Source organism: Talpa occidentalis, unplaced genomic scaffold, assembly GCF_014898055.3.
Source record: "Talpa occidentalis isolate TD23 unplaced genomic scaffold, MPIMG_talOcc4v2.1 talOcc4.8, whole genome shotgun sequence".
Lineage (NCBI taxonomy): Eukaryota > Metazoa > Chordata > Mammalia > Eulipotyphla > Talpidae > Talpa > Talpa occidentalis.
In genome coordinates, this window is record NW_023605194.1 from 112672584 (window position 1) to 112685509 (window position 12926).

Genomic DNA, 12926 nt, shown 5'->3' on the forward strand with positions numbered 1-12926 from the left:
TTCTGCTCCCCATTCTGGCGCTGGTGAATTCTCTCACCCTCCCGTGCTTCTGACTGTACCCAGTGCTTGTATAAATAAATAAATACATCTTTAAAAAAATAAATAAAAATATGACAGGATCGCCTGGTAGTCAAGAACACAGATTCAGGATCTAAGTTGCTGAGATTCGAGTGCCAACTTCTCCTCCTCCTGGCTTGTGAACTTGAGCAATTTACTTCTCTTTGCTTCACTTCCTTACCTGTGAGATAGTGATGCTAATATTCCCTGTATTGTAGGGTTGCTTCGGCAATTAGATTAGCTCAGGAAGATGCGTGACTCGCAGTAAGCGTTCAGCAAGCAATTATTACAGAGATTTTCGGTGCACTTCTGACATCTCCAGACAACCAACATATCCATCCAGAAGAGGCCAATGAAAGACTTCTCTTTCCATTGTAAACACCTGTAACCCCTGGAAGGCGAATGAGTATCTATAGTCACTGACATAAAATGATGTGCATATTATATTGCTGAGTGAGAAAAGCTGTAAAGCATCACATCTACCACAATAGTGTATGTAAAATGTGACAAAGATGAAAGTAGAAAGGATGAAAAAATGACATACAGAAAGAAAAAAGAGAATGAGCAAACTTTGGAAAAATGGTCTCCAAAACATACATAAGGTTATCCAGAATTAGAGAGAGCATTTTCCTCCTTCCTTTCTTTTTCCTTATTGTTAGAATTTCCAGTAAGAAACTTATCTTTGAATTCCCCCTCCCCCCAAAAAATCTCAAGCCACAGGGGAATAGAAAAATATAAAAAGGCTAAACAATCATTGTCTCCAAGTTTAATTCTTAACTTTGGTGGCCTGTGCATAATCTCCACTTTTGCCACAAATGCTGTGTTACATGTTACAGTCTTTATTTTTTGGCCACTCACACAAGGAACATCTACCTAAAGTGTCTGAACCGATAATAAAATATTGTTGGACAAATTTTAAAATTTTGAGTGGAATATAGAATGCTTAATTAAAAAGTGTAACTTCAGTACTGTTGATGTTTCAGTGTTTTAACAAAGAGCTGGTGATTCATTTTATGACTCTCTCCAGAACCTTAAGTACCATAATAGATGCACCTGCATCATAATTGAGATTTTTAAACAAACATCTAACTAGATGCAGTCAGAGTTGCCAAGGTACTGCTCAAATTTCACCCTAGAACTGTCCTTGTTCAAAGTAATTTCATATTATTGGGGAAATGCAGTCTAGCTTTTGGAGTAAACTTCCTAGCAGATGATTCTTGTAAGATTAAGACATTTACAAAAAGAACCATTCTTTGAAATAAACCAGTCATCTTCAGGAAACAAGGTTTTCTGATACATGAGATTTTGCATATTAATTTTTGAGAGTTATGTGTGGTGATATATGTCATACTGAGACTAAGGAAGAATGAGATATTTTAAATTCTTTCTACAAAGTGGAAACACTAAAAAATATTCGGACGTAATTACCTTCTGTACCTAGATTTACAGGTGGCAAAAATGTTTGTAGTAAAACCATAAGGCACACTTAGTTAAACATATTTTTTTCTCTTTTTTAGAGTAATGAAGATTATTTTAAATCTGTTGTTGACATGATTACAAAAAAGTAAGTACCACTTAATAAATGTTAGCACAGTTGTTCTTTCATTTTTCTGCCCCACCTTGTTTCATCCAATTATGTGATCATTTTTGTTAGTGATCATGTCCTTTCTTTAATGTACTTTTTAATTTTATATATTTTTTACATCATTTTTCATTTTTGCACAATGTATGCATTTTCATCTTGGTTATAGTCCCCACACAATTCCCACCCCCCTTGTTTGATCCTACTCCCTCCTCTCTCTCCCCCCTGTAGTGTGTCTCTGGTTTACAGTTGCTTGCTGATTTTGATTTTTACTTTATTATAGTCTTTTTCCTGGTCCCTTATTTACGGTTTTCTAATTCCTGCTATGAGTGAGACCATCCGGTATTTTTCTTTTTCTTTCTGGCTTATTTCACTGAGCATGATCCCTCCTAGCTCCATCTACATTGCTGATGATGTTCTTTTTAACGCGGGTCTCTATTCCGAAAGAACCTGTCATGCCAGTTGTGACAGATGTATCTTAATCATGTCCCCTAACTATGTAGGGGAAATGGCATTAAAATTAAAATTCTTATCTTCATACTATTATTTTTATAATATCTATTCTCCATGAAGTCCATTGCCTCTGCGAGAAGCCAACCAGGTTCTTTTTAAGACATTCTTGGGTTTCTTTCTGCAAGAAGTTTCGTTTACTTCTGCTTGCAGTTTCCCTCTGGGAGAAGCAGTGCTCCCTGGGGAACCCGCCTGACGTTGTTTACCAGTTGAGATGCTGCGGCTCTAACAGGTCCAGGTTCACACCCAGCCAGTCTTCCCATTCGCTGTGTTCACGGGGACAGTTCAACCAGCTTGAAAGCGCACAGCGAGGAACAAGCGCTGTCTTCATGGCGGGAAGGAGCCGGGGGATTTCACTCTACCTGTGGGGAGCAAGAAGGACTTTCTGGAGAGGTTAACAAATCTATCTGAGTTTAAAGCTATAAATAAACATTCCTCGGGCAGACAAAAGGAGAAAGGGAGCGTCTGGGAGACAAAACTGCTTCAGAAGGCAGAAAGGTCCAAGAGAGGGAGCATGATAGATTTTTTTTTTATGAGTATGTTAACCTAAAAATAAAACGAAGAAATGAGAGGCAAGCATGTATTTGGGATTAAAGAGCTACAATTCAGGTAGAGACCTAAATTAAATTAAAGAGCTACACAGTTTCAGGTAGAGGCCTAAAATGTGCCCGCAAGAAGGGATAACAGTTGGGGGTGGGGGGGTTTTACAGGGAGAAAGGAAAAATAGAAGTGGTTAAAGAGAAGGTTCAGTAGCATTTACGTGCTTAACCTCTTCCTGGCTGTACATCATCAGTCACTGATACCGTCCTCTGGCAAAAGTCCACAACCACCAGGCCACGGGCCCAGGATGTCCCTTCTCCTGCCAGGTTCACGTTTGCTGTTTGGCCTAATCCAAGGGTCTTAGGCCCAACACGAGCAGATGGTAAGGGACTCGGCCTCAGGACCACTCTGACCCTCGCTGAAAATGACTTATGTCTGTTTCTCACAAACATGTCCTGGAACACAGGTGCTGGGCTTGGGTCAGTGGGAGATAAGGCAGGCCAGCATGGGATCATGGAGAGCTAAGGAATATGCTCTTTCTGTAAAGACATCTTCCGTAAGCTGGATCTAGCCAACTGACAAGTTTGGCAGTTATTCAGTTAATATGCCATAATGACTCAAATGTGAGCAGTCGTGGGGGACTGATGTTATTTAACTAGAGCTTGGTGATTGAAATTATTTCACAGTGGAGTTGTGCAAAGCACAAGCTGCCTGTTTTGCGCATAATTGACTTCAGGGATATAAAACTCTACGCTGCTTTTTCACCTAACAGTATAAAATAAACAATTACTTGAGGCATTAACATTTTAATAAGCACTGCTATACCTAAATGTAAATCTTAAAGTCATACTCTCTGCCTCTACAGGAAAACCATTTAAAATGCTCTACCTGGCCTCCTACCCTTTACCTTAATGGCACAAGTCATACCTTGCAGCTCTTGTGTGCAGTATCATAGCTATTTGATGATTCCCTAGTGGTATATAGATATTAAATTTTAAAAATAAAGATTCTAAAGAGCATACATCGTCCTCCAATGAGTTGTGAGCAAAAGTCGCACTTCATACTAGCTGGCCATTGCCATTCAGGAGGACTTTATTAAGCTCAAAATTAGGCCCTTAAAAAAACTAGCTAATCTTGCTCTTTTGCAGTTACCATATTATCCTGACTCATTCATTCCATTGTCTTGAATCTGTCAGAGTACATACCTGATTATAAACTTTAAAAAATCAAAGTACTTATGTGATTTTTATGTGAGGAAATCAGTTTTGTATATGTTGATTTTTTTTATGTACCCATCACTAATTCACAAAAGAAATACTCTGGCTAAAAAATATGAATTTTATGAGGTTGATTTGTATCAACATGTGAAATAATTCAAATCAAAAGCAAGGCTACTAGACAGGGAGGAAATGGAGGGAAGACTCAGCGGGGAGGAGCCCCAGCAGACTGTGGTGGAGAACTGTGGGCACCTTGGGGGTGGGTGTGGCCAGCACCTGAGAAGACGTGATCCTGTGCCTCTGACTCACGGCGTTTTGTAAACCAGTGTTACCTCAATTAAAAAAAAGTTTTTTATATAAAAAATATTATGTGGCCATGCATAAGGAATTCTCTTTAAGTGTTTATGTTATTTTGGGAATCAAATATTCAGTTACCATCCTCCCTTCACTTCTATTTATAGATTCAAACAGCAACTACAGTCTGGATCTTTGGAGGTCATTTCGATACCTGCCCTTTTTTATCCAAGCACGTTACATGCCATGCCATCAACCGAGGACTCGCACAAATTAGAGAGGTAACACATTAGAAAATAGTATCCTTGAAGCTCTAGCTTCTCCTGATGAGATGGGAGAATCCACTGTCTACACAACTGCCAGCCCCTGTTGGCTTCTTGGCTCTATGTTGAGTGACATCGTGGGTGGCATGAATTCAGCCACTTAGAGCATTTACACCATGGGGATAGGCGGGAGCTACAGTCAGGGCTCCTCTGCTCTGGCCCCAAGAGCTCATTTGTTCAGCTTGTACCACCATCGCACACCACCACTGGTCTGTGTTCAGGTTTTCAGACAGCCGTTGGCAAACGTGTAATGAGGGGAAAAAAGAGAGCCTGGGTTATAAACCATTACCCTGGCTTCCAGCCTCACTCTCCTGTTTGCTGATCATCCTAGGCAGGTAATTTAACCTTTTTTCCCTTGGTTTCCACAACTTTCCAGTGTGTAATAAAATTTACATTACACTTGTGAAAATAAAAATGTTAGTATTTTTTAAAAGAGTTTTGAGAAATTACAATCTCTTTCTGCAGAAAAAAAGATTATCATCGATTGGTTGTAAAAGTGGTAGGTAGCATAAGAAACATAACATGATGGTTCCACAAAACTTAAAAGGACAGACATCATATTTCAGAGAAAGTTGTTATCCCAGGAAACTTTTTTAAAATAAATTTTTATTGTGGAGACATTGGTTTACACCTTTACACAGGTTTCAGTGTCCAACATGATAACTGACATCAGTATTCTATACATCATGATCGCCAGGGAAAGCCTAGCAACAGGAAACCTGTAAGCTCTGTTTTGTTTTAAAATAATACATGGTCAGAATCTGGGAATCTTCTAACGGTTTTGTTTTGCTTTTACTTGGTCACCGGTGTTATAACCAGTCGTAAAGCTGGGAGATGGGTGATGTCGCAGATCCTGTTTTTCCTTCTGCCCTTTATGTCTCTGTCAGTGTTTCCTGTTTGAGCTCTCTCCCCACATGGTTCCACTCATCACCTCTGCTCCCGTTCCTCAGCCTGGGATTTGGATCAGGCCTTTAAAGGCTATTTGCTTTTCTGAACCCTCTCCTGGCCTCCCCTCCAGGCTGTAACAGAAGAATCCTTCTCCACACTGTAACAGAAGAATCCTTTTTCCAATGAGCTCAAGTCCAAGGTTTCCTGCCTGTCCCCTCATGGTCTGGTGCCTGCCAGCTTCTCGCCACCACCTTCTCTTCCATCAGCTATATCTGCTCTGGACCTGAGGCCACGTGCTCTAGAACAGGTTTGGGCGTTTGCCCCACTGAGCCTCGGCACTGGAAGTCCGCTGCCTCCTGCCCCATGCTCCCTGTCTCAGTGGAAGTCACCGTTGCCATTATTCTCTATGGCACTTGTCTCTTGGTTCCAATTATACTGTTTTCCCACCATTTCATAATAGACTAGAAGACACAGCAGGGCAAGAACTGCCTCATACGCTCCCCTTTGTGTCTTCAGAACACAGCCTTACTAGCTGAGGATTAAATTAAACTTTCCACGTACTTTCATTTGAACAACGCCTAAGATCAGTGAGAATATTTACTTTATTACATAGATCAGAAGCAAACTAACGAAAACATAAAATTTTATTTTATTGCTGTTTTAGTGATGGTAGACACGGTCCACTGAACAAAGATGAAAAACTTCTTAGTACAACTTTTTAGTATAACCTGCTCAGTTTTAGTTAATGTGGAGAGCATTCTATATTAGTAGAGTATATTTGAAAGTTTGTTATTTTAATGACTGGAATGTATTTATAAATAGAAATGAAATGATAATGACAGATATAAACATTTTATTATTTAGATGGCGAAGCAAACAAGTATTGGATTTTTGTTTTTTGATGCTATATGCCCAACCCAAGGCCATGTATTATCTACAGGTGAGACCTTGACATATACATAATTTCAAGTGAGAGTATTATGTTCTCCCATCCTCCTTCGATTTCTTACTTCCTCTTGTCTTATTGCACCTTTCTTTATACTCAGAAAACACTCATTATGTGAAAAGGCCAACAGGAAGCTAAAAAATGATTATATCTCAGTCTTGCAGAAGAAATTACAGTTACCAGAAGACTAGAAAGAAATTCTCAAATTATAATAGAAATGGCACCACCTACATTTCTCTGCACACAGCTTATTAAGCAGACATATTTTGAGCACTTGTCTTGGCTACCCCATGCTGCCTCACATTTTATGGGTAACTCAGTTCCATAGTACCTCACTGTGTTTGTAGAATAGGTCAATTAAATGGAACTTGTACCTCCTAAATTCCTGGGTATTGTCAAACAGGATGGTAAATAATGGTAGCGTTGCCAACAGTAAGTGCCTCCTTCAGTCTGTGAGTCGATGTGCAGCTGTGAGAAAGAGCTTGCAGACTATCCTTGGAGAACAGAGGGAGTTAGAAAAAGGCCTGAGGCAAGATGCTTCCTTGAAGTGTATCCCTTGTACTGGAGGAAAAAGGAAAATCCTTTTCCGCCCCTAGGTCATGACAGTGCAGTGGAAGTGGCAGAGCGGCCATGTCCTCTCCCAGGTAGAGACAGTGCAGTTCTATTTTGTGCTCTGGCCTGGTGCCTGCTGATGTCCACATTTTTCTGAACGACTTAGGGCCTCCTTACTCAATAGATTACACATAACATACATTAAGTAAAAAAAGAAAATTCTATTTATAGTGCCCCACCACTTCCCCTCCACTGTGGAGAACTGGGGGGATTTCTTCGCACCATCACTCTCTCCACCTGGGTGTGGGTGAGAGGGACTGTTCCCTCTGTCACCTCTCTGCCAGCAAACATCAAGCAGTAGAACACAGCGCCTGTCGCCTGAGCCTAGGGCCAGCTAGTTCCCGACCAGACATGGAGATATTTGTGAGGATGAAAATGGATGCAGATAAAAGAGACACTTCCAAAGACAATTTAGATTGGATGATGCATATTAGTCTTTAGGAAAGAGCAGATAATCCCTGGTTTCAGAATCTGAAAGTAAAAATTAAGTAACCTAAATACTCAAAGTAAATTGAACTAAAAATAAAATTACCTCATAAGAACATATTTTCAGTGTATTCTGAATTATTTAATGGATGCACGAAAGGTGCTAATGTCTTTTTGCTTTATTTCCAGCTAGAAGATGATATCATAGCTAAAAAGATGTACCTTACAAAAATCACAGATTTTGTACATAATATCTCCTCAAATAACTGGCTTTATATTGAGTTTTCAGTTCTTGGGTTCATAGGTAAGCAATGGATGTATTTCTAATAGTAATCATTAATACTAAAGCACACAAACTATTTTGATTTTTTTGCTACAACTTCATTAAGTTTACTTCTAAGGGAGAGGATATATTTAATTTTTTTTTTTTTTTGCTCTTTTCCTGAATGACAAACTATATATAGAGGTTATGATATATGATGTAAACACTCCAGGCTTATTTGGACTTGTTTACTTTTTCTCCATAGGAAAGCTATTTAAATCTGAGGACTTAATTGATTTTGTGCGTTTTTTTTTAATGTTCTACAAAGATAAACCTATAGACTTGCTCTTGGGGGACATTTTTCAGGTAAAGATGTGTAATCCAGGAGAAACGCCTGTGAGTATATTTTTACTTTGTAAATACTATTTTAAGAAAATATTATCTTTCTAATTAACTAAAATTTGTTTACCTAACTAAATTTGATGAGTGCATGAATTTTTTTACTTCCCATGTTCTAAATTTTTATTGACTCTTATTCCTACTAAATGAAGTAATGAGAGGCCAAAGATGCAGTGAAAAGTGGAAAAAAAGGACTGTGAACAAACTGTAAAAATTAATACTAAAAAATAAAATAAAATAGAAGGTATAAATCCAAGCATTAATTAATTCTATCAATTAATTACTTTACAATTATAAAAATAATCCTTTTACACAATATTTTCTTATATGTCTGTACTGAGTACAAATGCATTTAAATAAAGCTGCTATTGAGGACTCTTTATATAAACTTGAGATGTGTTTGTATGAGTTTTCTGTGTATACAGCATATAAAAGAATTCTCAGATCAATCAGAACTTCAAGTATTCGTTTTTAATAGGAGTAGTGTCACAGTCACCTTTCTTCTTTTTGCTTTTAAAGAGATTATCAATTTTCTTTCCCATGTTGTATAATCATTAAGTATATTATCAGCTCTTTATTTATGATATACATTTTTATTGAGGTAACATTAGGTTACAACACAATGTATGATTTGGAGGTATAGGATCACCCCCACCAACACACCCATAATAATCCTCCACCATGGCCCACTGTGCTAATCAGATACATTTTACTATTTAAGAAGAAATTGAGGAGGATATAATTCAGCATCGGAATTAATCAGTGAATATAGGAAGAGAAAGTATAATGTATAAGAGAGAGATAGGAAAATACTAATAACTTCATTTGTATTATGAGAATAAAAAGAGGAGAGGAAAATTATAGCTTATACAGCTTTATTTCGCCTGATTTCCTAAAAGAAAATTATATATACATATCACATATATATATCATATATTATATACACAATCACACATATGTATATCATATAAATAATGATCTAAAACCCTTAAAATTGTCTTTTTTATTATTCGTATGAAAAATACTGGAAATTAAATGTTTTGTTTAAATTTTAAAATATTCCTGTAAAACTCTGGCAAAACAAAAAATTCTGCCATCAATAAATGCAATAAAAAGGTATTAGAGCTTTAATGGAAGATTGCTATTCCTTTTAATTTCTCCCCCAGGAAAAATGTTCAGAACGAAATAAGCAAATTCGTATTCGATATCAACCTTCTCTTTTCCAGCATGTGGGTATACAGTCATCGTTGCCTGGAAAAGAACAATATCTCAAAGTAAGATTTGGAAATTTAACTTGAGTAATTATGCAATGTTTCCTGAACATGTCAGATACTGTTTAGAACAGCAGTGATGAGGATGTGAGAGAGTCCGTCTCACATGGCACCTGTCGCTGTGGGGGTGGGGGGGGTCTTCTCCCACCCCCATTACTTGTCACCTGTCAGGTAGAAAAATCCAGCCTGGATACACTTCTTTACCCAACCGTTCCCAGCTGTGCTGTTCAAATAATAAAACTAAAAAGGTGTTTTGAAAGTCATAATAAAATTCACTATTTTAGTCTAAATTTCAAAATTATACAACAGGAATATTTAAAAAATTAAATGCCCCTATTATTGAAATTAATTATAGCAACATTCTTTTTTCCAGGCCACTGTATTCCAGATGAAGAAAAATTCAGCATCATTTCTTTTTAGTCATTCTTGAATTTTTCATCATTTTTGGAAACAATGGTCCTTTCCATCTACTTAGCACCTTGGTGGGGTAGAAGCAGCAAAGACCTCACAGAGTCAATATACCTTGATTTCACTTGGGGTGACCCCAGGACTGTATACATGACAAGGGACAAACCCTCCTGCTCCTCCCAGTGGAGCTTAAATTAGTTGACGGAGGCGTTTCCACACTGCACACAGCACTGCAGACTCAGCCCTTAGTGTCTCCTAAATGTTAGCTCCAGCTCATGAGGTGAAATTCAAGATTAACATTTGAGTTTAAATGAAGTATTTATTGAACCAGACAAAGAAGCGGCTAGAACAATACAAATGGGTAATTTACAAATATGCAAGAATTAACACCTTCAAGCTACATAGAACAGTTGCAGATGATGCAAAAGGAGATGGGACTGTATTTTCCATTTGTTGGTGCTTTTCTTCCACTAAATTTTTTGGCAGATAAGCTATCTCGACCTGACCTTTGTAAATTCATGAAAGATTTAGTAGAATGTACATCCGCTTATTCGTATTTTGAGGTTATAATCTTAGCTTTTTTTTTTCTCCTTATACTTCATACCACAGAGTAGATAAAATTAACAATTTAATGATATGTCTATTGTAATTATATTTTAATTTTTTTAAATTTGAACAGGATATTTATTATTAGGAGTTTCATAATTCTAACACCTTCTAAAAACATGATCAGAAGTTCATTCTTTGGAAAAAATGGCATAACAAGGATTAAACTATTCCCAACTTTCTTCATAGTGGATAAGAAACTATGATCATATTTTTATAAATAAACATTCAATAATAAAGCAGTAAGTATGAAACGATACAAATATATAGAAAATTACTAAATATTTCTTAATCTTGTTGTATTTTATAGCACTATGTTCTGTGTATATTTTAGTTTCATATAGCGTTTTCCCTATTGAAAACAATTTCTGGGAAATAATGAACCAGCCATTTGATAAGATTGGGAGTATTTTGTCTTTTTATTTTATTTTTTTAATGTTTATTGAGGTAATGTTGATTTACAACACTGTAACTATTTTTTAGGGGTATGGATTCACACCTTTACAAATATAAGTTATCACTCTACACCCATCAAGACCTTGAGCTATTTAGATGTTTCCAAACTGGCCAATATTCTGTGTTAGAAGGACCAATTAGTATTTCCATTTCCCCCTTTTATCCTACACTGTAGAATGGACAAAGAATTTAGACAGTGGAGCCGAGACTGCAGTTTAATTCTTACCAGAAGATGGTTGAGCCTCTTAGACATTGTGCTGGATGACCAAGGCCAGATGCAGAAGACTGTCTGCTTTCTGGTTCTGTTTGTAGGACGTTCTAGAAAAGGGAGATCTTCATGCCCCGTTATGATTTTAATTTGCACTGAACGATGACCTTTTCATGCGGTGTGTGGATATGTGAACATGCATGTATGCTCATAGGTATATTTTTATTAAGAGTATCTTTCTCATGACATAAACATCTTTCGTGAAGTGCTTATTCAAGTATTTGCCTATTTTAAATTTTTGAGAAGCCTCCACACTGTCTCCTCTGGGGGCTGGACCAGTCTACATACCCAGCAACAAACAGGGATCCTGTGTCCAGGTGTCCTCTCCGACACCAGCTGTTTATGGGCTTTTTGAGAGAAGCCATTCTCACAGGTGTGAGCTGATCCCTCATTGTGACTTTGATTTGCATTTCCCAGATGACGATGAACATTTTTCTCATGTGGCCGCTGGCCATCTGTGTGTCTCCTCTGAAGTGTCTACGTACATGCCTGTTTTTTGATTGGGTGGTTTTGTTGAGTTGTGTGAGTCCTTGGTCATCTTGGCGATCAGCCCTTTGTCGGATGTACGATGCGCAGTTATTTTCTCCTGTTCGGTAGGGTGTCTTTTCATTTGATGGTTTTCATTCACTGTGCAGAAGTTTTTTTTTTTTTTTTTTTAATACGGTGGAGCCCCATTTTGCATCCAGATTTTGAGTCATAGCTGGAATACATCTCTCCCAGGCTTCAGAGTCACCTGTATGTTGTTTTGGTACTTGCATATTTTCATTTTTATTCAGGTTTCCTTTGCGGTTTACTTTTGTAGAGATCGAGGGGTTGATGTATCGCCTTTAGCTCAAATCCCCCATTAAAATTTTTACAGCTTCTTCGGGACCGGCTGAGTGGACATGCAGAGGCCCTGCTCGAGCAGGTCGCGCGTCTCTGCTGTATGCCGCGGAATTGTGTTTAATAATACAGGTTGGAAAGACTGAAGAAGAGCATCAAGGGGATGATGCTGTTCCGAAGCGCTCAGATAAAAATTTGCCCCCCCCCTTTTTCCCCAATAAACAAAGCACCCCCCAAACACGCTTCTGAAGTGTCCAAGGTCTAGAATCGGAGCCTTGGGACGGGCGCGCTGTGGGAAGCGCCCGGCGAGCCGCCGTCGGGCGGGGACCCCCGAGCGCCCCGGCCCGCGACCCCCGACCCCGGGAGGAATCAGAGGCCGAAAGTTTGTCCCCCGCTGCACCTGCGAGGCGGCGCGCCGGGCCCAGAGTCGGGGCTCGCGTGACGGACAAACAGCAGAGGCCGCGCGAGCCGCGCCCTGGGCCGACAGCGGGTGGTTCGCGCCGCGCGGCGCCTGCACCCCCGGCGCGCGGCTCGGGGGGGGGGGGGGGGGGACCCGCGTCCTCGGGGTGGCCGGGGCTGGCAGCGGGCGCGGAGCCCAGACATGCGGACGAGTCTCTCGAAAGCCGTTTCGGCGGGAAGAACAGGTCCTGCAGCGCGTGAACCCGAACACGCGCCGGCACGCGCCCCCAAAACAGGGGCCTGCCCGGCGGGAGCTCCGCGGCTGGGCGCTGCGCGAAGGCGCGACTGACGGGCCATGCGGGGCCCCGGGCGCGAGCCGGGAGGGGTGGCGGCAGGGCGCAGGGGCGGGGTCCCGGGTCGGGGTGCTGGGAGGGGGTTGGAGGGGGCGGGGGTCCGGGGGGGGGCGGCCGGGACCGGCGGGGGCTGGTGGGGGGGCGGCGGGGACCGGCGGGGGGCCTGGGGGGGTCCGGCGCGGGGGGCGCGCGGGGGCGGGCTCGTCCGCGGCCGTTGCGCCCCGGCTCGGGCGCGCGCCCGGCCCCGCGCTCCCCCGGCGCTCGCGCAGGCGCAGTTGGCAGCGGCT

General features: G+C 40.5%; 1 protein-coding gene across 4 annotated transcripts in view; it reads left to right on the plus strand.

The window, feature by feature from the left end:
- The window catches only part of MGAT4D (MGAT4 family member D), a 29051-nt gene extending 16935 nt beyond the window's left edge, over positions 1-12116 (plus strand). For 2 of the 4 annotated variants that reach the window (XM_054690239.1, XM_054690237.1), the window contains exons 5-13: positions 1575-1621; positions 4368-4481; positions 4745-4858; positions 6276-6351; positions 7585-7699; positions 7923-8053; positions 9223-9330; positions 10415-10583; positions 11925-12116. In XM_054690239.1, coding sequence (XP_054546214.1) covers positions 1575-1621; positions 4368-4481; positions 4745-4858; positions 6276-6351; positions 7585-7699; positions 7923-8053; positions 9223-9330; positions 10415-10429 — 720 coding nt within the window. In that variant the 3' untranslated portion in view covers positions 10430-10583; positions 11925-12116. Of the gene's footprint in view, positions 1-1574; positions 1622-4367; positions 4482-4744; positions 4859-6275; positions 6352-7584; positions 7700-7922; positions 8054-9222; positions 9331-10414; positions 10584-10972; positions 11156-11924 lie in introns of those variants that run through there. The other 2 variants (XM_054690238.1, XM_037496597.2) reach the window with 2 other exon arrangements.
- Positions 12117-12926: the final 810 nt, after the last annotated feature.